This window comes from Notamacropus eugenii, chromosome 1 (assembly GCF_028372415.1).
Source record: "Notamacropus eugenii isolate mMacEug1 chromosome 1, mMacEug1.pri_v2, whole genome shotgun sequence".
Lineage (NCBI taxonomy): Eukaryota > Metazoa > Chordata > Mammalia > Diprotodontia > Macropodidae > Notamacropus > Notamacropus eugenii.
In genome coordinates this window covers 561,146,175-561,172,080 of record NC_092872.1, presented here as the reverse complement: position 1 = coordinate 561,172,080, position 25,906 = coordinate 561,146,175, and the positions used below count along the sequence as shown (strand labels likewise).

Genomic DNA, 25,906 nt, shown 5'->3' with positions numbered 1-25,906 from the left:
GAATCACTGCAGAATGGGTTTTGAAAGAAACGTCCACTGAGGAAATCAGGGGTCCACAGAAATACTGAATTATTAGCCATCAAAAGGTGTTAGTTAGCACATCAAAGTAACTCTGCCTGCCAAAAAGGAATTGGCAAAATGCTAAGTAGGGACAGAAGCTAGACCTGTGATTTCATTATCGTCCTCATTAAAGAAATTCCTTCTACCAGTACGGGTAGGCACTTACTTGTCTCTATAACTTTTATTATTTTAGGGAACTTCTAGTGAGAAAATTCCCTCTACCAATGCAAAATATTTGATAGCTTATACTATTATAGAGTTGTGGAATCACTAAGTGAAATCACTTGCCCAAATTGTTCAGGCAGTATGTGTCAGAAGCAGGCGTGGAATGGGGGTCTCCCAGACTGCAAACTCAGTTCTCTCTCCATAGGATAGGACCCTGGCCCTCAGACACCTGAGACAGATTCTATACATACTAAATACCATTTGCTTTTGTCTATATTTGGGTTTACTCTTTTCAAGAGTAATCCTTACTATGAGTTTTTAAAGCTGTCACCTATCTTTTGATATGCAAAAGTTCCTAACCATAGCAGCCTAACCAAAATCAATCCAAATTCATTTTTAAGCTTCTTAGACTCATGCTAGTAGCATGTTTTCCTTAGTATTGAACTCCTGCTAAGCTTAAATTACTTAAATAAAATTTAACAAATTTACACTAACACCTAACATTCTAAGTGGATGGGTGAAAATATGATTCCAAGTAAACCAATAAATTAATACAATGGAAAAATCAGTCTTTTAAGGCTGTGAATAAAGTTTGTACCTTTCAAAAAGTTGATTTTATAAGATACAGTTTGTTATTTCAAGATAATATTTAGTCTCCAAATTAAATCACAATGAAGATTAAGTAGCTTAGAATACTATTCACTTCTTACTTCTAACTAAATGTCTAAATTTCTTCTGAAGCAGTTGCCTTAACATGATGGCAGGCGATCATGTTGCTCTTATCATACATTTATAATGTATATAATGTCATAATTTATAATGTATCATCGGTGTAAAACTGATTAAATGCAGTGGCTAGTGTTGGTACCGTGCTCTCAGAGTTAATAATGGTCATGATCTTCCTATCTGCTAATGGTAAACTATTAATAGGAAATGTCATTTTTAGAAGGGAGTTTGGATGTTATTAGAGTATGGTATCAAAACAAAATATATCAATTAATTTAACATAACAATAGAAATTAAATAGGCACACATCAATAAAAACAAACATACACTTAATGGGAGTCAACTGCAAACACAGACTCCATCAGCTTGCTTGAATGTTGGGACTTCCCCACATGGAGAAGCTGGGAGGCCTGCTTCCTGGAGGGTCATTATGATGTGTAAGAGAAGTGTCTTGGAGAGACCATGGAGCATACTTAACATTCAGTAACTTGTTCTCGTCTGCTAATCACATGGTTGAGATGAAGCTCTTTGATTGTCTATGGAGAATTTAAAAAGGCATCTCAGCTTCGGCTACCTTTTCTTGGCCTCATTCACTCTCTTCACTGCATTTGGTGACTCCACTCACAGCATCTGGTTAGAGACTATGACGTACAGAAAAAGGTCTTTGGAGTTTTTTCCTCTGTGGGGTCAGTGGCTCTGAGAAACAAGCCTTGGTCCTTAGCCTTTTCATTTGTTCATTTCCATTTTGGTTGAAGGAAGGAGTGTCTCTGACCTTGAGAGTTTCAAAGGTTAAGAGAGGGAGCCACAGGAATCCAAGAAGCAGCAAGAAGCGATTTTTGGAAATTACCTTTAGAATCCCAGTCCAGCAAAAGGATTCATCTGGTGGGCAAGCCACATCCAGACATGAACTTGGTTGGGCCAGTGGTATGTAGGAATTGAATTGTTATGGGTCTAATCTTCTCCCCCGTTCCCCTCATACCCCAACACCACTGAGATATTCTAGGGGAAGTTATATCCTCAGTTGTTGAAGGGGATGGTTTTTTTTTTTATTTCTTTTCGCTGTATCTTTGTAAAGTCTAATTGATGTTAAGTGGTTAAATAAGACTGGGATTCTAGTAACAGGCTCCTCACAATGGAGGGAACACAGCTGGGTAGCTTAAGCAAATGGCAGTAGAGAAGAAAAGCCCACTAATCTCTTGGGGTTCTAAGGTACCCTGGAACTGCAGCCTATTTGACTATAGAATAAAAACTGGAGCTTACACATTAAATACTTACACATATTAAGAAATGCATTCATAAAATATACAAATATGTATACAATAGAAGCTTCCCAACAAATGCTCTCCAATGGCAATGTGTGCATATATACACATATAGTCATATACAACACACAAAATTACATATATCACACACATATATGTCTATGTGTGTATATTTTTTCTTTCTATACATTAACCCCATGGAAAACATAATCCAGACAAATACTGCTAACTTAGTGTTCAGACTGACCTGGTCTAATGTAGCAGTTGGTATGATTAACCATTATAAATGCCAACAATGCTTTTCTGGACCATACTGTCCTAAGTGCATTTTTTTAACTTAAACTTTAAAATCAACTGACATGGTACAATTTCTGATAATGGGTGTCTCTGTGGTAAAAAAGAAAAAAAAATCTCAGTTTTTAACTGAACCTTCAATCAAAATTGTGCCAGTCAACGTGCATTTATTAAATGCCAACTATGTGCCAGGCTCTGTGTTAATTGCAGGGGATACAAAGAAAGGCAAAAAACAATCCTTGTTCTTGAGAATCGCACAATCGAATGTGACCAAATTTGATGTAACCAAAGTTAAGTGGTTTCCATACTACTCTAGCCACTTAATTCTAGTTCACGAGGGCAGTCCAAGCAAGCCCAAACAAAGAGCCAGTGCTATTCTCACCTTGTCTTCAAGCTGTTCGTATTGCCTGGACAACAAAGTTACTCAATAAGCATACCAAGAGTACTAGAGACAGATAGGTGGTATACTGGATAGAGTACTGGACCTGGAGATAGGAATACCTAAGTTCAAATCCATCCTCAGACATTTACTAGCTGTATGACCCTGGGCAACTCACTTAATTTCTGACTGCTTCAGTTTCTTCATCTGTCAAATGAAAATAATAATAATATCACCTACTTCCCAGGGTGGTCATGAAAATAATATGAGATAATATTTGTAAAGTGCTTTGCAAACCTTATAAACTATGTAAATGTTATAATATTAATATGAGAATATTCTATGAGTACTGGAAATATTAAAAAAAACTTCATGGCAAGTATTAATATATATTAAAAATATATAAACATTAAATATATAAATATATGTGTATATTAATAATAATAATACTTATTATACACTTAATATCTACTGGGTATTGTGGTAAGACCTGGGATACAAAGAAAAGACAAAAACAGTTCCTGTCCTCAAGGTGTATGTTCTAACTAGGGACAACATGAAAATAACTATATTCATTCAAGATATATATATATGTATATATATATATATACACACATACACACACACACATACACACACATATATATATATATGCAATGGATAAAAAGAAATTTCAAGAGGTTAAGATGCTAGCAGATGAAGATAAAACCTCCCAAAAAAGTAAGATTTAAGTTGAGTCTTGAAGGAAACCAGGAAAACTTAGGTAAAGGGAAGAGAAAGAGCATTCCAGGCATGACAGTTGATACAGGGGGACAAGAGAGGGAGTGTCATGTGTGAGGAATAGCAAGTAGACCAGTGAACTGTCCAGTGTGTGTCCAGGAGAGGATGAAGAAGACTAGAAAGACTGAAAAGAGCCAGATAGTGAAGAGTTTTAAATACCAAATAGAGGTATTGATCCTGGAGATAGCAAAGAACCACAGGAATAATTTGTGGTGGGGATGTTTTCAGATTTATACTCTAAGAAGTCCACTTTGGCAGCTGAATGGGGGATGGCTTGAAGAGGAGGGATTAAAGACAGAGAGACCAATAAGAAGGCTATTGCAACAGTCCAGGGGAGATGTGATGAGGGCCTGTGCAAGAGTGGTGTTGGTGTGAGTGACAAGAAGGAAGAAATGTTGTGATGACAGAAATGATAATATTTGGCAACAGATTATATATGTGCGGTGAGTGACTGGGAGGATGGTAGTACCTGGGAAGTTGGGAAAAGGAGTGGACTTAGGAGTGGAGTGGGTGGATAAGGAGATCGGTTTTGTATTTATAAGGAGTACCCCATAAGGTTTCAGCAAAAGCTGACATTTCAGAATCAGAAGAGTTGTGAAAAAGGAGAGGCTAGAGCTGGGGTTCAGAGGTTATTTGTTATGGCCAGGTAAGAGATGGGAGATGGGAGAGGTATTGCCTCTTCTTTCTGGTTCAGAAGTCACCACTCCACCTTGCCTTCGGGTGATTAGTGAAATTTAGTCATTTCTGCTTCCCAGCTCCTTTGAAACTCACACATAAATGAGTAACTAGGGTCAAAGGGAAGAGATCTGTATGTGCCAGGACAATCAGGTTCATGGTCTTGTTAGTTTCTTCATATACAACTGAGTATTCGAATCTGAGACCTTTCCTAGAGTGGGGAATGTCTATTTTGTGTCTGCAGACACATTTCAGCGTCCCTTTAGTCTTTGCCAAAAGCCTTTACTGAACTCTCACTGGGCTATGTATAGTTTGAGATACCCAGAAAGACAAAGAGTTCATGATGTCTCAAAGGCAGTAGGTGATGCTTAATTGTAGCTCATAAGGGAGACTGGGATTAGATGAATAGATCAGGGAATCATCTGCAGAGAGATGAAAATTGACCTCATGAGAGCCAATGAGATCACCAGGAAACACCTTAGTTTCCATAAGTGTAAAATGGAGATAATAGCACTTACTTCCCAGGGTTGTGGCAAGGAGCAAAGGAGATAATATTTATATAACATTTCACATAGTGCTTGATACATTGTAGTCACTTAATAGATCCTTATTTCCTTTCTCTATTTTGAGGCATACAGAGATTAAGTAACCTTTGCAGAGTCAGTCACTCAGCTGTAAGCATCCGAGGCAGGCTCTGAATTTGGGTCTTCCTGCTTATTGTCATGGTGCTCTGTTTACTGTGCCACCTAGCTGGCTCTTCTCTACAGGGAAAAGTGAAGTGGAACCAGAAGAGGTCCTCGGTGGGGGACACCCATAATTAGTAGGTAGGCTATGACTTAAGAAAAGGCAATTTACTCTTGGATCCCTTTAATTTTTCTTCCTCTATTTTATTTTCAAATTGGAATTGCATATCTATTCTTACTGTGCTTGCTTTTCAATCCAGAGTTCTCAAGAGAGAAAGAACCACAGGTTTATGAAGAATTTGACCATTTTGAATATATACCTGGAATCCCACAAGGAGCTGCTAGCTATCACATGCAACCAAATCCATTTATATCCATGCGTATGAACAAGAAACAACTGTTTGGCATCAGAATTTATGTTTCTCATATAAACATCAGGGTCTATTACATATAGCCTTATATTAATAAAAGTGTTATTTCCTTGGGCAAAGACTAGGTCTTAAAGGAATTCCCTCATCTCAGGAATGGGGAACCTGCGGTCCCAAGGCCACATGTGGCTCTCTAAATCCTCAAATGCAGCCCTTTGACTGAATCCAAACTTCACAGAACAAATCCCCTTAAAAAAGGATTTGTTCTATGAAACTTGGACTCAGTGAAAAGGTCATGTGGGACCTAAGAGGCCACATGTGGCCTCTAGGCCTCAGGTTCCCCGCCCCCACCTTATTTCAATCTGCCTCAAGTCCCTCACTGATGCAATCCATTCTCCCTTCAGTAACCAAAGTGATTTTTCTAAAGAACAGGTCAATCCATGTCACCTTTCACTCAATAAACCTGAATGTTTCCTTTCCCCTCCAGGATGAAATATAAAAAATCCTATTTGGTATTCAAAGTCCTTCGTAACTTATACATTACACACACACACACACACACACACACACACACACACACACACACACACACACACACACACACACACACACACACACACTTTCCAGTCTTCTTTCCTACCAGGGACACTGGCTTCCTTATTGTTCCTTGAACAAAACACCTGATCTCTCCACTCTAAGCATTTTCTCTGGCTTCTCCTATGTCCAAAGTGCTTTCCCTCCTCTTCTTTCCCTCTTGAATTCCCTAGCTTCTGCCAAGTTCCCATTAAAATATCATCTTCCACAGGAAGGCTTTTCCAATTCTCTTAGTTCTGATGCATTTGTTCTTTTTAATTGTTTTTTTATTTTTCCTTCACATAGCTTATTTATACATACTTTCCTGTTGTCTCCTCTATTAGACGGTGAGCGTTTTGAGGGCAAGGATTTTCTTTTGACTCTTTCTGTATCCCCAGTGCTTAGCACAGTGCCTGGCCCATACGTGGCTACTCATAAATGTTTACTGACTGACTCTCACTTACCTCTATGATCATTATAATTGCACAGGCCATATTAATCCAGGGCAAGAACTAGGTGCACATTTTCTAGCAACAGTTGAAATTGATTCACTATTGTTGACAGTGTGTCAAAGGGTTTTTTAAAAAAAAATTACTGCCAGTATAAAATTTCATATACTTCATGATCAAATAGTTTTACCAGGCAGAGCATGTTTCAAACAATATATGTATTTATATGTATGTGTACATACATATACACATATGTAAGGAATGTGTATATGTATGCATATGTATATATTTGCAGTACCATGCATAAAGTTTTTATTGCTAAATTATAATGTAATTATAACTTCTGTTGATCCCTGCTCACACAAACCATTCAGTTCTGTGGTAAAAATATCAATGTCTAAAAGAATGCGTCTGCCTCTCAATGGCAATGATTAGTAGGGGTGATAGCATATGAGTCCTAGAGTGCAGACTGGTTTTTTGGCTTTTCTTAGACTATTTCAAGCTGAGGGAAGACTTCTTTCCTTCTCCCTCAGCCTTGCTAAGTTCAAGGCAAAGCTTATTTTAGGTGACGTTTGGGACTGCTTGAGAAAACTCCATCTCAAGGAACTGCCATGCCAGGGGCTGCTAGCTATGTGACAGTGGGCATATTTCCCAAGCCAGCCTACATCTTCTACAGTAAAATTCTCTCACTGATATCAGACTGAGTATATCCGAGTATAAAGAGCCTGATTAGTAGGCTTCCTAGGCATGCATTATGTTCTGCTGATATCCCACTCATTAATACACAATATATTTCAAGAAAAGAATGAGCATCATTTTACATACCTTCGATGAGAAGCATAATTGCCAGTAATATGTCCAGAGCCATCACAGCCGGGGGTAGGACACCTATAATTAAAAGTGTAAATGGCATCATTTACTTGGAAAAAAATAAAAATGTTCAAACAATTACGTTCTAAAAAAAGCACCTTCCTTGCTCAAGGACCTGTCTCTACTAATGTCTCACCTATCTCTGTAGAGACAATACCTGATTGAACTAAAGTCTGAAGGCTAACTCAATAAAAATGAAGTATAATGTCCAAGTACAAACCTTGGGTTAAATTCCTCCTCCCAGGATGCCATCACAGTTCCAAACAGGAATTACAGGAGAGAGCATTCTGTAGCTCTCTGCGCTCCCTGAGCACAGAACAACTTCACTTCTCTTAGGTCATCAAGCTACTTGATTTTGAACAACGACAAATGAAAGCCCCAAATGTAGTCAAATTCTCTCATAGACACTTTCATTAGCAGTGGGGCATAGGGAAGAAAGGGCAAGACTTGGAGTCAGGACCTGGTTCAAGTTCGGCCTCTGATTGGTACTAGTTCTATAATATCTTAGTGTCAACTCACTAAGACTATAAGTCAGTCTATTACAAAGGAGTTACAGATCTCCATCCAGATGTGTGGAGGGAGTTTCCATACTGGGGGATTCCAACTGAAGAAATCCACAGATACTAATCATGCCATAGTCTTTTTAATTTAATAGGATGTTGTTCTAATAGGGCTTGTCTCTATGCAAAATTGGACATGCCACAGGTCAGACCTTGACTCTGATTTAGCAACAATGTGGCCATTTACATTAAAAGCCTCACATAATAGCTTGTAAAGCAGGTGTTACTCTTATCCCTAATCTCCAGTATTATAAAGGAATCTAGTTTTACTTAATCTAACATTTGGTTACCATGAAAACCAACACAAGAGGCCCTAAGGCGTTCTGTGACTTAGGTTCCAACAGAGACTGAAGCAACAAAAATTTATCTTCTCTTAGTCCATCTCTGTTGACATAGACCAATTTGACTTCTAGTTCCTTGAACATGGCATTCCAATTCCCAGGCTGTGCCTTTTGCACAGCTTCTCACTAAAGCCTACAATTCTCTGCCCTCTCTCAGTTACCTTGCCTTACTTTAAGACTCAGTTCAAATCCCACCCTCTACATGGTGGGATTTGAAGAACTACCTTTTGGATTACCTTCCAAATATTCTGTATATTGTTATATCTAATTAGTTACATGTTATCTCCACCATTAGAATGTATGTTCTTTGGAAGCAAAGACTCTTTCTGTTTTTGCCTTTCTTTGAACCCTAGAACTTAGCCCATGTTTTAATAAATGCTTGTTTACTGAGTGATTAACTAGCTTAAGCAGTCGAATGTTAAGTTCTTTGTGTGTAGGACTGGGTTTTGGTTTTTGTTGTTGTTGTTGTTTTTTGTCTATGTATTGCCAGGCTTACTGTAGTACCCCGCACATAGTGAGGCCTTAGTAAATGCTTGTTGAATATAATTTAATTGAATTTAGCTGGTTTTGTTTTTCTGATTGACCTGTTGTGTCCACCCAAATGGTTTGTAATTTCACCTTTGGCTAAAACATTTAACCAAGCTACTTTATCATAACGTTTGTCATCTAAAAAAAATATTTAGAGCATACTCTCCCATACAAATGATGACACCTTTTGAGTGAGCAACCAAAAGTCTGAGACCAAGTGTTCTTGGGTTTTTGGTTTGTTTGTTTTTTTATCGCTGCCATGAGTAATCTAATGATTTACAGACTGTCTCACTGACAGTCAATTATCAATACAACAGTCTCACCACACACCATGAAACATCTAGAGACCAGGTATTGGGCAAAACATGGTATTTTTCTCTAGTTTCACTTCTGACCCTAAATGGCGATGACACTAAACAATAATACCACCACCTAGTGGTGAAATTGTAGCTTAGCACATTCCCTAGCCACGTCACCTGCGGAGCATGTGCACTTTTATTACAAAAGGAAGCACACATACATGTATATGTATGTGTGTATATATATGTATACCTATACATGTAGTTTTACTTGGCTGGTTTAAAATTCTTTAATTATTTTTATGCAGATCATGAGAGGTCTGTATTGACTTTCTGAAGAGAAAGGCACACGATCGCAAATACTGAACAAGCCAGGAGAAGTAACAGCTTGAGGCGTTGATAGCTAGGAACCTAATTTCTCAAGATGAGAGGGTAACTTTCAGCGAAAGAAATAGAAAGTAAAATGAAACGCAGACCAATTTAAGTTACACAAATGCCATGTTTTGACACAGGGATGTGTGAAAGCCTGTTGTAATTTTAAACCCTCTAAGTCATGTTCAGTCTCAAGCAAGGGAATGTACTCTTAGATCTCACAGGATACTTGTCATATCATCTTGAAGACTTGAGCTTAGTTAAGGGCCAGTCCCCTGAGTGAGGGTAATGAACAGCTGAGTGGAAATGATTTCCCCAGGCAGTCTTTCTGGAAGCCAGTAATAGGCAAATGAGAAATGGGTTTCATATTAATACATTTTTATATCAAGTGGAGAAAAGGTTAAGAGTGATCAAAAATAAAAACAGGGAACAGGAAGAAGCAAACAGGGATTTTCAAAAAATGGTAATATGCACATTGGCGAGAGGATATTTTAAAATGGGCATAAAAGACTAGAGTTCGAACACTCACCTAAGGATTGGTACACATAACACGTACACACAAACACACAGATTTTGCAAACAGAAAGGCTTAGCAGCCTATTTTCAAAATAATTTATTTGGTAGAATTCAACTGGTCATTCCCCCTCTCACTACCTATATTTGTTTAAGGGTATAAGCACAGCCTCCACAGATGTGGGTTGCTCTCCCAAGTGGGTAATTACCTACAAACACATGGCAGTCAGCAGAGGAGAAGCTGAAACTAATACAAGTCATCGTTCCTCATAAGAAACTGTGACCTTATAAAAGTTTTGTTCTGAGAATTTACTAAAAGGGGGGAACTGTTTCTTAGCAACTAGTCATTTATATTTGACACTAATTTTCTAAAATATTCCCTTTAATTCTCCCAAATTAAAATACTTATTGAAAATCTATTCATTTTAATCTGAGTAAAAAGATCTTCAGAAATATTCACTGGATTTGCCCACTGCTCTTTACAGGGGTTTGTAATATAATGCAATGCAGGGATTATCATTTGTAATATATAATATTATACCATATTATAAGACATACAATATCATATCTTGCTTATACAATATATCAATACATTATTGCATTGTAATGGAGTTATAATATAGAACATATAGTATTGTCAGAGCAGATGATGGATGGAGAGAGTTTCCTCACCAGGAGTATTCTATATGAAAAGTTTGGACTAAGTATCTACTTATTGGTTGGACCCTGTACTCTCAATGGTTTGGTGAACTATGCTCACTCAGAATACTATAGTCTTGCAGTTGCCTAGGAAGGCCTGGAGGTATTGGTCAATGCAAGGAATCCCTTCCCCCTTTCTTGGAATGCAGGCACACGCACCCCATTCACCTCTGCCTGTTAGAATGCCTAGCTTCATCCAGTGCTTTGTTCAAACATTACCTTCTCTAAATGAAGCCTTTCCTGATCCCCCAGTCCAGAGTGCCTTCTCCCACAAAGAAATCTATTGCTTTATATCCCAGAAGGGCTTAACAATGCTCATTGACTGACATAAGCAGTAGAGGATGTTAAGTCCTTTGTGACCAAGGATGTGGTTCATCTCAGGATTAGCAGTGCCTACCCTAGTAAGGTATCAATAAGCGTTCAGTACATGCTTGTTCCATGTAATATAACTGAATGACTTGTTTTTATTTTCATAATTAGTTATGTATGTTATCTCCACTTAGTTTGTTATACATGCTGTCTTTATTGCCAGCTAGACTGTAAACCCTTTAAGGTCATAGACTCTGAACCTTTTGTCTTTTTATCCTTAGCACTTGAACTAGTGGCCAGCACCTCTTAGCAGGCCTCCTATGTCACTGTTTAAGGGATCTTCTGGTGAGGAAATACCAATGCAGATCAGAACACGGAAGCAGTGAGCGATTGCTCATAGTCACACGGTGCCAGGATGTCTCAGAGACAGAACTTGAACTTGAACAGGTTATCCTGATTTCAAAGTTGGTCCTTGCTTTAGTGGAATTATGTTTCTTGTGTATGAGTGTGCATACACACAATACATACATACATACATATATATGTACATACTCAAATATATGCATACACATATGTGTATACAGAAACTATATGTCAAATATAGTTTTGTAATAACATATAATGTAATCTATATAATTTATACCTATATATGGGTAGCTAGGTGGCATAATGGATAAAGCACTGGGCCTGGAGTCAGGAAGACTCATCTTCCTGAGTTCAAATCCAGTCTCAGGCACTTACTAGTAGTGTGACCCTGGGCAAGTCACTTCACCCTGTTTGTCTCAGTTTCCTCTTCTGTAAAATGAGCTGGAGAAGGAAATGGCAAACCCACTTCAGTTCTCTGTCAAGAAAACCCCAAACAGGGTCGTGAAGAGTTGGACATGACTGAAATAAATACCTACAACTATATGTAGATATAGATATAGATGCATATATGCACATATATACATATACATGCACATATATACATATGCATACACTGTATAACTTATAACAATTACAAATTAAAATGAAGTCCCTTGAGTAAGATTAAGATTTTAAAGTACTTTTCATAAGCTTGAATGTTATTTATCAAAACATCTTTTCCTTGTAAAAAAAAACAAACCCAGAAAAACCAAGCAGCTGAAGCTTTCCCCCCCTTCTATCTACTTATAAACACACAAACTCAACTTGGCTCATCTCCCCAGAATTCTATATGTAGCAATCTGTAGGTTTATGATGTTCCTGAGGATCCCATTATCCCTGCTGACTTTCTTTAGAATAAAGGCGTTTTGGATTTGTTTTTCTAATCATGATTGAAACTTACCCAGTGTGAACTAGACCTCCCTCATGCTGTTGATGCTACAGTTAGCAGACTGAAAAACAAACCCAAAAAGGCATGTGAAAATCTGCATTTGCATCAACACTCAATGGTTCCAGTGGAGTACCAGGGACACTGAAAGATCTCTGCTGTTCTGTACATTTGCTCCTAGCCTCACTCAGGGAACACTGATTTCTAAGGATCAGTAATCTATCTTTAGCATCTTCTAACAGTGTGGTGCAGTGGAAATAGTAGCCAGGGGTACTAAGTTAGGACCCTGGTCCTCATCACTTCTTGCCTGCTTGCCTCAGATCTTTCCCTCCTCCAATCTATTCTCCTCAAAGCCAGTAACATGATTTTCTAAAGCATAGGTCTGACATGTTCTTCTGCTACTTAATAAACTTCAATGGCTCCCTTATATATAGGATCAAATATACATTTTTTCATTTAGTATTCAAAGTCCTTCATAGTCTAATTCTCTCCTATCTTTTAAGACTACTTCCAGTTTACCCCATATAGAGTTTTCTTGGTAAAGATACTGGAGTTGTTTGCCATTTCCTTCTCCAGTTCATTTTACAGATGAAGAAACTGAGGCAAACAGGATTAAATGACCTGCCCAAGGTCACACAGTTAGTAAGTCCCTGAGGCCAGATTTGAACTCAGGAAGATAAGTTTTCCTGACATTAGGCCTAGGACTCTATCCACTGTCCCAGCTATCTGCCCCACTTGCATGTTAAATCTTTCCATATTCACCATAGTTCAGTCATACTAGCCTATGTGCTGATTCTCATACACTATGCTCCATTTCCTATCAATCCCTTTGCACTGTGCCCTTTGCCTGAAATGTTCTCTTGCCTCATTTCTCTCTTTTAGAATCCCTTGTTTCCTTCATTACTTAGCACAAGTAATACTACCTTCTCTGGGAGGCAATTCTTAGGCTCCTCACTAAGGTTACTTTTTATCCGCTGCATATGGATTTTGTATATAACTAGGCACACACACTTTGGCTCCCCACTTAGAATGGAAGCTTCTTGGGTGAAGGGAGTGTTTTGATTTTTTTTTTCTAATCTCCAATGCTTAGCACAGAGCTATGACAGGTATTTAAAAAATGCTTGATGAGTGATTCATTCATTTTCCCTTTAGCAACTGTGTGATCTCCCATATCTTTCTGTTTGTTTTTCTAATCTATAATTCCTATGATTTCTCATCTGTGAAAGGAGGAGGTTAGCCCAGATGACCTCTACAACTCCTTCAAGCTCTAAATTTGTGAGTCTTATAGTTTTTCTGGAGCATATGAACTAAATTCTAGAAATATTCCTTAATTATTTTATACAATAATCTAGTTTCTTGAATGTAAGGTCCTTGAAGCAGGTAAGTGGTTCAGGGGATAGGGGTGCTGGGCCTGGAATCAGAAGAACCTGAGTTCAAATTTGACCTCAGACATTAACTAGCTGTGTGACCCTGGACAAGTCATTTCACCTCTATTTGCCTTAATTCACTAGAGAAGGAAATGGAAAAGCTCTTCATTATTGTTGCCAAGAAAAGTCCATGCATAGTACTGCCGTGCCATGGCCCACAGGGTCATGAAGAGTTGGATACCACATGGGCAACAATGGACACCAAGGTCCTTGAAGGCAGGTATAGTTTCATTTTTTGCTTTGTATCCTTAGAGTCCAGCACACCTATTGAAAATCAGATTGTTTGCATGCTTCTGGACTTTTGGCATTCAAGGTATTCCCTTCCTCAATTTTGTGTTTCAGGAAAGTCTGTATTAAAACAAACAAACACAAGCCCAAACTCTAATCACATAAAAAAGAACACAGATTTAGAACTGGAGGGACCTCAGGAATCATTTATTACAGCCTTATTTTATGAGTAAGGAAATTAAGGCCCAAAGGGTTTAAGTTCCTCTCTGGGCTTCCAGGCTTCAAAGGCACAGCCTTTCTAAACTGTACCTAGCTGTTGAGGGGGCAATTATTTGGATTCCCAAAGGCTTCCTTGCCCCAGTACAATACTTGCATTAGTGCTCTTTTGTACTTAAAGTGAGTTCCCCTAGTGCATTTAATACCTATTTACAAAAATTCAACTTGCATCTAACTTTGCAAGGGCAAGCAGGCCCATCCCCTGTGAAAAATGAAGCCTCCATGTGAATGCTCTTGGCCCCCTGTGGAGAGGATGCTCTAGGAGCCTGTGCTGAGCAGCTTGCTTAGGAAATAGCAGATGAGACTAACTGTGTTCCCATAGAAACTGCCCCCTCTTTGTCTCCCATGAAAACCTGTGCAGATTCTCAGCACTCAGGCAGTTGGACCAGCACAGCAAAGTGAGTTTTGTTTTTTTTTTTTTTTCCTAAGGACTACTTTCAATTTAGTCATCCTCTTTGCTCTTTGGTTGTCATCCCAGAACAGGGGTTCTTCCCTTGCAGTACATGGACTGCCCAAAGGGTTGATAGATTATAAACTGCCTGTGAACTTAGACATGAAAAATCATCTTTATGTTCATTCTTCTGTAACTGAAATTTAGCATGCCCTTCAATGATGAATTCTTAAAGAAAATTACTTTGAAGAATCCATAGACTTTACCAAATTGCCAAAGGCGTCCTTGGCATGATAGATTAAGAACCCTGTCATAGAATAGAAGGAGCCCAGTTTTAGAGCTGGATAGGACTATAGAGATTATCTACTCTCACCTCATCAGCAAACTGAGACCCAAAGAAATTAAATGACTTGCCCAAGACCCTGCAGGTAGTGTCACAGTCACTGACACAATGCAGGTTCTTCCACTATAAATTCATTGCACTTTTCACTGCTCCATCTTGCCTTCTGTAATCTTGTGGATCATTCCCAAGTTGCATGCTATTCAAAACAAATGAATAGGACAATAAAACATTACACATCTCTCCTTTTCTCCTTCCCCCCACCTAGTGGTCCTCTGGGATTAAAAAAAATGTTGAGGAAGGATGGCTGAATTAGGCAAGCTTGCAATTTGTAGAGTTATTGCAAATTTGCTAAAAAGATAAGGATGACAAACAACACTCTGTTTCTGGTCCTGCCTCCAGCCATTATTGTGGGGAGGTGGCCTATGGCCACAGATTTCAGGTAACTTCTCTAACACCTTTCTTGGTGGCTCTTATAAGCAATTAAATTCTAAAGTGGAGGAAAATGAAAGCAATATTGTGGCTGGAAATATCTGTCCTGACTCAGTATAGTGGATAGGATGTTGGATGTGGAGTTGGGGGACCTACGTCTGAATTGTTCCTTTATTACTATTACAGTACTAGTGATGTTACTCTGGGCAAGCAAGTCACTTAAGTTCCCTTAGACTCAGTTTCTTCATTCGCAAAATAAGGGCTTTGACCAGATGGCTTCTCAAACCCCTTCCATCCCTAAATCTGTGACCTTATGAGCAGGAGCTTATTCACTTTGTGCAATTGTAGGCAAATGCACAAACACAAATACTTTAAATTGTGTATATATTAGAATACATTTGGGGTAGGATGGGGATGGAGGAAACATTCCAGCTTCCATTTAGGGCAGAAGAGTCAAACAGACTGCCTTCAGGTCATTTGCTGCCCACAAGATTCCTGAGTGTAGTCTGAACCAGATTAAAGTGTAATTGAGAGATACTTAACAAAATGAATAAAAATACAATAGAATACAGAAAATGTCATTTTTTTTCTAAGACTTTATACAGTCAAGAAGAATGTGTGGTTTAATGTCCCCCATTTCAGCTGGGTGGCTCTGTGGATAGAACATTGGGCCTACAGGCAGGAAGACATCTTCCTGAGTTCAAATCTGCACAAGCTGTGTGACTGTGGGCAAGTCACTTAACCTTGTTTGCTTCAGTTCCTATAAAATGAAATGGAGAAGGAAACAGCAAATACTAATCTTTGCCAAGAAAACTCCAAATGAGGTCACAAAGAGTTGGACACGACTAACTAATAACAAAATTTTCTATTTGAGTTAGACATCACTAATTTAGGGCAATTAGAAATTTTAGTTTTTACTTTATGAAAGTAGATTATTTTAAAAATACACTCTAAACAATTTCTTTTATTTTTTGAGGCATCATGGTATCGTGGATAGAGATCAGACCTTAAAGCTAGGAAGACCTATGTTCAAATACCAATTCTGACACATGCTGGCTGTATGACCCCAGGGAAGTCACAATCCCTCAGTGCTCTTGTCAACTCTCTAAGGTGGTAAATGACAGCAAAGGTGATACCCTACACTGGTAGAGGGAGGTTCTTCACCAAGAAATTATGTATTATCAATGAAATCATAGGTTGAATCTCTATCTCCTAGCTTACGTTTTATGTTTATATACAAGTGTGTTTATATACATATATGTTACTCTCCTCCTTTCAGAGGCCAATCTTTTATAACAAAGATTAAAAAGAAAGAAAGAAAAGCAAACAACTAAAATTAACTAATATACCAAAAGCCTAACATCATTTTTGGTGTTCTATATTCATAGTTTCCTGCTTCTCAAAAGAAGAGAGGAAGGTGCTACCTCCTATTTCAAATAAAATTCTTAAAAAAAATTTTTTTTAAACCAAGAAGATTCTTAATACCTTCTGTGGGTTACTGTAAACTAGTCTATACCTCAAAGTTCTCAAAGCATGGGTGTCAAACCATGTATATATCATCAGTCCTTTCCAATGCGTGGATTACTTGGTTTATTCTGGTCATCTATTGTCAAAAGTACCTTGATATTTACATAGGAATAATTTTCAAAGTTTGTTGACTTTGATTTTCTGCAGATTTAAATATCTTCCCAAATTTGGATAGGGGCGCATCTAGCACACCTAATTATAATGAGTTGATTTCCATATATAGGCCATAATAAACACTGTGTCATCTAAAAATAATGTGCATGAATATACAAAATATGATATATATTATATTACATCATATATATAATATGATATATAAAATATAAAAAGGGATGGTTTCATATTTTCATACATACATTTTCAAGGGGCAACAAAAATATGAATCAGATATTTGGATTAGACTCTAATTTGGCTCAGTTCCCAAGTCCATCCCTGAGTTGTCCTTTAGTCATCTTAGCATATATGATAGCATAGTTAGGAAGGACCTTCAAGATCATCTCATTCAACATCCTCATTTTATAGGCAAGAAAACTGAGGTGTGGACAGGTAAACCTATCCTGTGTCACTGGTAAAGATGGGACATTAGCCCAGGTCTTTTGAGGCAACTCCAGTTCCTTTCCAGTATATACCATAGCAGGCTTGCCTAGCTACAAATTCATAAATTTATTTAATCTGGCAATCTCATTTCCACTACTGTTCACAGGAAGACACAGAACAATTTCTACCCTATCTCCTAGCTTATGTTTTATGTTCGTATACATGTGTGCTTATATATGAATGTTACTCTCCTTTCAGAGGCCAATCCTTTATAACAAAGATTAAAAAGAAAGAAAAAAAAGCAAACAACTACTTTTGATGTTCTATATTCACAGTTCTCTGCCTCTACAAAGAAGAGAGGAAGATGCTACCTAATATTTCAAAGAAGATTCTTCTTTTAATTTTTTTTAACAAAGAAGATTCTTAATACCTTCTCTGGGTTACTGTAAACTAGCCTATAACTCAATATAGACTTATAAAACATTTTTCATTTTTCTTTCTAAAAGAGTAATATTATAGAGATCAATAAAGGCATCTTCAGTGCTTTGGGAATTAATTATACTTAAAGACATGATATTTTCTATTATATATATCATAGGGGTCAGAATGCCCTAATATGGGTCAAAATTTTATAATGTAGATAAAGTTAATTCTTAATTTCAAAGGGCTATTGACATGTCAGCTTATTGTTATAACCTTGGAAATAGCCATCAGTTACTTGTGTGTGCATGTCAAAAGTATATCTTAAAAACTGCAACATGAGCCATACAGTGTCATGGCCTTATAGATGAAACTCTTTCATAATGGGTAATTTGCATGACTAATTCCTTTGCAAGGGGTCCAAGATTCAAGCCACATTCTGCTCTATAGAAATTATAGAACACCAAAGAAAGCAGATATGATTTTCCTGAGTGGAAAAAAGCAGAACCAGGCATTTTGATTCTGCATCTAGTGAATTTTCTGTTACACCACTATTCACATGAGACTTTACAATAGATTCAGGAATCAAGAAACATTTTAATCTTTATATCAAATATCTCTAATAAAAGTGAATATCCTAGATATGTGGAGAATTGGCACATATATGTATAGATGTGTGTATACACACACACATATATATATATATACATATGTAATGTGTATATATGTGTATACGCATGTAGCTCTCTCTCTCATAGACCATTCTGAAACAGCTAAGTTGTCAAGTATGGGTACAAATAGTTTTCAGAGGAAGAAATAAAAGTTATCAGCATTCAATATGAAATCAGAGTGCTCAAATTCAAATTCAAATCTGAGCACTGTTATTTACTGTCTACCTCTGTGACCTCAGGTAAATAGCTTAACTTCTCTGAACCTGAGATGCTCATCCTAAAAATAAGACTAGACAGATTCTGAGGGCCTTTCCACATCTAAATCTGGTATACTATGGGCAACCATACAAAAATTTCCACATGACAAATAAGAGAAATGCAAATTAAAAAATAAATAACTTTGAGATGTTTTCCTCATACCTATCAAATTAGCAAGGATGACAAAAATGGAAATCATCAGCATTGAAAGGGTTGTGGGAAGATTGGTACATTAATGCACTGCTGGCAGAGTCATGAATTAGTCTAATTTCTCTGAAAACGAATTTGGAACTATGCGAGAAAAGTCACTAAATTATTCAAGCTCACTGACGCCATGATTCCACCACTGAACATGTAATTCAAGGAGATGAATGCTATAGATAAAGGTCCCATCCATGACAAAATATTCATAGCTGTACTCTTTTTGGTAGCCAAATCAATGGAAACAAAATACGTTACTACTGATTGGGGAATGACTAACAAATTATGGTATGGGACCAAATAGTCCATAAGAAAAAAAATCCAAATAGGAATCATTCAGAGAAAAGTTGAAAAAATTTGGATGAACTGATATGAAACAAAGCAAGCAGAACTAAGAACAAGCTATACAAAGTGACCACAACGATGGAAAGGGACATAATAGTAAAAGCCATCAAAACTCCAGTCAGTGAGATGATCACCTTAAGCTACAGATTACTGATGACAGATACTTCTCTCCTCTTGGCAGAGAGGTGGGAGACTCTAGGACAGGTGTAGAATGAAGAATATAGAGTGAGACATGGTCAAAGTACTTATTTTGCTTAACCATACTTTTTACAATGAAGTATTCTTTTGTGGGAGTGGTATTAGGACATGGCAGCAATGTTTAAAAAGTTATCAGTAACACCTTTTAAAAAACAGACATTTTAACTCACCTGCTCCATGTAAGTATTATTTGATTTAGAGCTAGAAGGAACCTTGGAGATCATCAGTCCAATTTAAATAAAATTCACAATGAAAAAATCTTTCCGTATTTTGAAATTCAAAAATTAGTCTCACAATTTGATATAAGCAACATCTGTTCTTCTTGGTTTATCGTAAGTTTCACCTTCACTTTTGGTTCAAATTTACAAAAAAATGGTGAAATTAGCAAATTTTGTCTTTGGGGCACCCTGGGCCCCAGTTCCTTCATATGTGAAATAGAGAAAATAATAACAGCATTTGCTCCTTCCTAGGCTCACTATAGAGAATGCATTTTCCAAACTTTAAATTATTACAGAATCATGAGCTATTATTATAATTATGTATTTGAATCAATTGAATCAAATGAGAATCAGATAGAATCTGATAAGACTGTTCAAGGATATATGTCAAACACACCCTTAACCAGATATGTTTGCATCTGAATAAATGGGAGGGAATGGGGAGAGGTTCACCTGTTGTATGGCTGCTGAGGCAGAGGAAATATGCTGTGGCCACCACCAAGGTTAGAGGAAGCAGGGAAGACAGTGTTCATCGCACCTTCAAAAATTATTGCCCCATGGCAAAGCACTGTTGGCTCTACCCTAGTTGTGGCTCAGATGCTCATTAGTTCAGATACTCAGAAAAATAGGATAGAAAAATTCAGTTGAGTATTTGGAACTTTGCATAAAAAAACAATAAAAATAAAATACTGTAATAATTGAAGGTCATTTGAGTAATGAGGCTCAGTTACTTTGTCATTTGTTAAACCCAGCACAAAATAAAATGCAAAGTGTAAATAAAAAGGTATGTAAATATATTTTGAAATTTTAAAAACAGAGGAAAAAGGCAAATGTGGTTCTCTTCTACCTTAACAAAGAAAAATGGTAAAAAGATACAATCTGGCTGCCCCAACAGGGTTTGCAAAGACTTCGAGTTAGGCCAAATCCTAATGCTATGAATGAGGAAACTGAGTCCCAAAGAGGTTAAGTGATTTGCCAAGGTCACTCAGTTGATAAGTAGCAGAGTTATATGTTGATATTTTAAACTGAAAACTTTCCTTTGATTTTATCATATTGAATAATATCCTTCAAATTGAGGACTGTGGCCAGTTCTGGTCCAAAAGGGTAGGTTATCAGTCAACTGGAGGATGGAAAGATGCATTCCATCTCACCTTCACTTCAACAGACAAACTCAGGGCTTGCATTGATTTATTAAAGTCATTATAATCCAATTGATATGTACTAAGAGAAAGCATGGGACTCAGAGACCAATTTTCAATCCATATACCATGCTTTCTCTTAGTACATAATTTATAAATAAATAAATAATTTTCAAGTAAATATTTATAATTTATGAATAAGTAAATACATACATAGTGTGAGATCAAGCCCAAATTTTTTAAAATAAAAGAGGGAGACTGATCAGAAAATTCTGGAGACTATTGATCTAGAGAATTGGCCCAATTCCTCATTTTACTCTAAGCCAAATGGATATATCCTAAAATGAAGTATGAATTTTTCCCCACTACATCAGGTTGACTGTTTAATTAACTTCTTAAGAACAGAAGTTAAAATCCAAACAAACTGAAAGCCATTGTAATTATTTTTATTTTTTTAACTATAAGAAACAATCTAATTTTTTCCCTTTGGGGACTTAAAATTCAGACCTGCAAATGTAAATAAACAGCATATATTCTTCTGGTCTTTCATTATTCTCACCCTGTCTTTAGTTAAAGAGTAACACTGTGAAACATAGGAAAATTGGTGAAACATTTTTCAGCTTTTACTTTTCTGTGTCCTTTTCTCTATTTTCTCTGCCTCTAACTTGGGTGTCCAGTCTTTCTCCTGCCTTTCAAAACCTTATTTCAGGAGAGGAACTTCTTAACTCATTCATGCTGAACTAAATTTCCTGGACAAACCTAAAGCTGCTTATGCCCTCTTTTCAAGTTTAATTTAAAAAGAACTCAAAATCTTACTTGACAAAGAAGGAAGTTTCCACAGTGGAATTTTAGTTATCAATTAATTAGGAGGAGATATTATTTGGGAGATGGGGCCATCTCTCTTGAAATATTCCTTGAAATATTATCATGTGGGTGATTCACTTATAGGTAAAGGCAATCCTGCTTTTTTCATCTTTTCTTCCTCAGTGAAGTCATGAAAACAGAATGTTGGAGCTAGAAGGTATCCTAGGGACTCTCTTCTCTTACTTCTTATTTCTCCATTGTAAAGAAGGAAAAAGAAGTAGTTTTAACATTGAAGGACTGTGTTTTGGTGTATAATAAACTATTTAAAAACAATTCTAGGCCAAGAAATAATTTATTTTTAACTACAGGTCAAAAAAAAAAACAGTCTTCCAACAGTTTACTTGTGTTAATCTCCCTCTAATTTGATGTGGTCTGGGTTTATTCTAGTTAATCAAACATTCTGTTTCACTTTCACTAGAATAATAGGATTGGGTATAATAATAATAGACCTTGAGAGATCATCAAGCAAAGACACTTAATTGACAGATGAGGAAACTGAGGCTTGAAGAGTTTAACTTGTCCAAAGTCACACAATACATTAGTTGTAAGTAGTAGCAGAGTTGGGATTTAATGCTAGTCCTCTGATTCCCAGTTTAGTGCCCTTTCTACTGCTCAAAGACTCAATTTAATTGCAATCAGCAAACATTGCATGCAAAGTATTCTGTTAACAAAGAAGTGTCATCCTTACCATGTATATCATAAGTTGAGAAATTCAAAACCACCAAACAGTACTCTTACAATAATAAGATTTATTATAATTGTTATTATTGAGATTCAGATAGTATTTCGGTACTTGGCACTGTCTCTAAGTCCTCAGTATCTGGATTAATTATCACAAGCTGGGAGAGACATATAAATGTCAATTAATGGAGTTTTTTGGAGGTGGGGGCATGATGGAATTACAGAAAACAGAGGCTTTATTTTCATGAACTTGGGGTCACACTGACATTAAGGCCTTTCTGAATCCTTTGAGACACTAGTGCCTTTCAGTCCAAATGACATTGTATTCAATTTTGAATATGCTTAATATTTTGTATGAATTCCTATGTGTCCCCATTGTTTCCCCTGACAGGATATAAGGTCCTTGAGGGCAGGGCCTTCTCCTTTTTTCTATCTTTGTTTCCCCAGCATTTGGCCCCACTGCAGCTGACATAAAATCAGTGCTTAATAAATGTAACTGATTTCATGGAAAAGTGAAGCTCATCTTGAAGCTTCTTTATCACCGATCTCACTGACTACAGAAAACTTACACCACCCAAGAATTATCTCAGCTGGATCCTTGTAAACTTCATATGAACAGGGGCTGTTAGGCTTTTATCTTTGCATTTCCCTTGTCTAGAAGAGTGCCTAGCATGGAGGTTTTTTTTTTGCTTGTCTGTTTTTTCTTTTTTCCATCATGAATTGGTGATTTATTTGGTGTTTCTGCTTCTACCAACGTGGATCAGTAACTATTCTCCGACTTTTACTCTTAAGGGGTTGCCTTTGGCCCTGAGAAGCTGTGATTTACTCAGGGGTCTTAACCATCTTTTTATGTCTCAGACAGGACTTGAACCCAGGTGTTTTCAAACTCAGATTTTTCTGTCATCTGTTACTTTACTCTATATATTAATCCCCCCTGCCTATTCTGGCCCAGGTACTTGATAAACACTGGTTGAATTCAATCAAATTAAATTGAGGTTAGCTTTGACCAAAAATAATGCCTCGTAGTTGAGGAATTAAACACTGAAGCATTGCACAATGGATACAGCACTGGACCTGGAATCAAGAAAACTTGAGTTCAAGTCTGGCCTCAAACACTAGCTGTGTGACCCTGGGCAAATCACATAGACCTTTTTGGCTCAATTTCCTCATTTGTAAAATAAGCGGGAGAAGGCAATGGCAAACCACTCCAGCATCTTTGTCAAGAAAACCTCAAATGGGGTCATGAAGAACCAGACTATTGAAATGACTGAACAACAATGACCCTAAGGTATCAGACAGGGTTCAAAATATACCTAAGCAGAATTGATGCAAACTTTAGGATTATAATTATGTTTTCTATAGGTTGACATATTTTTGAAACTTGAAAGGTATTTGCTATAGCAGCTTTATTTTTCATGCTGCATGAAATTTTCTGATCTAACATCAATATCTCTATAAATAATTTGTGACAAGAATAGCTAGCATTTATATAGTATTGTAAAGTTTGTAAAGGTCTTTACAAATATCATCTCATTTGATTCTCACAACAACCCTGAGAGGCAGGTGCTGTCATTATTCTCATTTTACAGATGAGGAAACTGAGGCACAGAGTGGTTAAGTGACTGGCCCAGTGTCACACAGCATAGGAATGTCTCAGGCTAGATTTGAACTCACGTCTTCCTGACTCCAAACCCAGTGCTCTCTCCACTGTGCCACCGAGCTGTCTCCTACTAAAAAATGTCAATAATATAGCCGGATCACTGTCAAACCAAGGGGTCCTTGACACCATAATCATACAGCATTTAAAATGAATCAGCTCCCCACCCCCACCCTCAAATGACAGAGGCTGTAACTTCCCACAGCAGGGAAGGGATTAGTGGATCTGCGTGTACAGTTTGGTTCTGACCCCTTAATGCCAACACTGTTAGCCGCCGCAGCGCTGAATGACGCACCAGACCCATCCAGCAAATACGCTTTTGTCCAGTGTGGCCGAACGTACCTAGCACATCCTGACGTCCCATTCATTTAAGGGGATGTTCCATGGGAAACTGCTGCCAGAGCACATGCACGTTCCAGCAGCAGTGGAGGCAGCTAAACAAGAGGCTGGGGCAGCTGGACTCAGTATTGGGATTGGACTCGAAGGACCCATGCAAAAAAAACAAACAAACAAAAGAACAAAAACGAAAGATGACTAGTGCAGTGGACTCAAGGCAACAAACATTCCCATTTCTAACCACTTTCCTCAGTCCTAAAGGGGCTACTTGGCATCCAATAGTACTTTTCCTGATTGTCGGTTATACCTTCATAGGACATAGGCAACTGCTTGGCGTGGTTCAGATTTCAAATAACCATAGCATGTTAGAGCTGGAAAGATCCTTAGAACACAGAGCATGAGAGGCAGCAAGGTATAGTGGAAAGAATTCTGGTCTTGCATTCAGATGTTCTGAACTTAAATCCCAGTTTTGACACCTCCTTGTGGTGTGACCTTGGGCAACTCTCTTAAGATTCAGTTTCTGCATCTATAAAATGGGGATAAAAATATTTGCATTCCCTCTTTTTACAAGGCTGCTGTTATAAAAACACTTTGTAATCCTGAAATGGTTACAGAAGTTGGAAGTGCCATTATTATTAGGGAAGGAAGGGACCTTAGAACCAGAAGACTGGAGATGGAAGGGACCTTAGGGAGTCACGTAATTTGGCCATCTTATTTTAAGGAGGTGAAACTTGAAGGATTACACAAGCAAAGGAAATTTTCCCAGGTTTGAATGGGTTAGACATTTAAACAGCAAAGCTGAAAACAAAAATGAAACCCCAGTCCTGTTTGATTGGGTTACTTAAACTCTCAGGCATTTGATATCATTTACCTTAGGTGAAATTAAAACAACAAAAACGATTTTTATGGATACAGTTGAAGTTGATGTCTTTCTCACCATAGGGGTTGAACCAGGAGGTATGATTGGTCAGTTCCTGAAACCTCCATTTGAAGAAATGCCTTGCCCAGTCATACTTACTTCTTTCCTGGCTCCACATCTGGTACCTAATAAATTCTCAATAAATCCTCTCGGTCCCTCCCTCTCCCTTTTCCCCTTCCTTTTCTCTCTCCCCAATCCCTCAAGTGCCCTAACTATGGATTCTGTGAGTACCCAGATCTGTTTGGCTTATTGGGGAAAATTGCCAATGGGTATAAAGTCAATTAGGCCTTTTCCTCCACTAAATATTAATGCATTCTGAGAAAAAAAAAACAAAACAACAGCAAGAAAAGCAAAACAAAACAAAATATTCCCTGTTTCTGTCCCTTCAAAGCAAAGTAAATGGAAGACAAGGATATATGCAACATCATTTTTCTGTCACTTCATTTCAAGTCAATAAACATTCATGATTCAGAGCCTGTGAAACAGGCTTCATTATACCTATGTTAGGAACTGCAAAAGATAAAAAATTTGGACAGGACACAGTCTCTGCTCCCAAAGAACTTAAAAATAGTTTATGTAATTGTGATATAGGTCCTATTCTATACTCGTAGTACAGGAAGCAGACAAAGATTGTGTTTACTGTAA

General features: G+C 37.5%; 1 protein-coding gene across 1 annotated transcript in view; it reads right to left on the bottom strand.

The window, feature by feature from the left end:
• MYT1L (myelin transcription factor 1 like) overlaps positions 1-25,906 on the bottom strand; it is a 301,089-nt gene that overhangs the window by 79,972 nt on the left and 195,211 nt on the right. Inside the window, exon 15 of the mRNA XM_072634320.1 lies at positions 7,240-7,302. Within this exon, the coding sequence (XP_072490421.1) occupies positions 7,240-7,302 (63 nt within the window). The remainder of the gene's footprint in view (positions 1-7,239; positions 7,303-25,906) is intronic.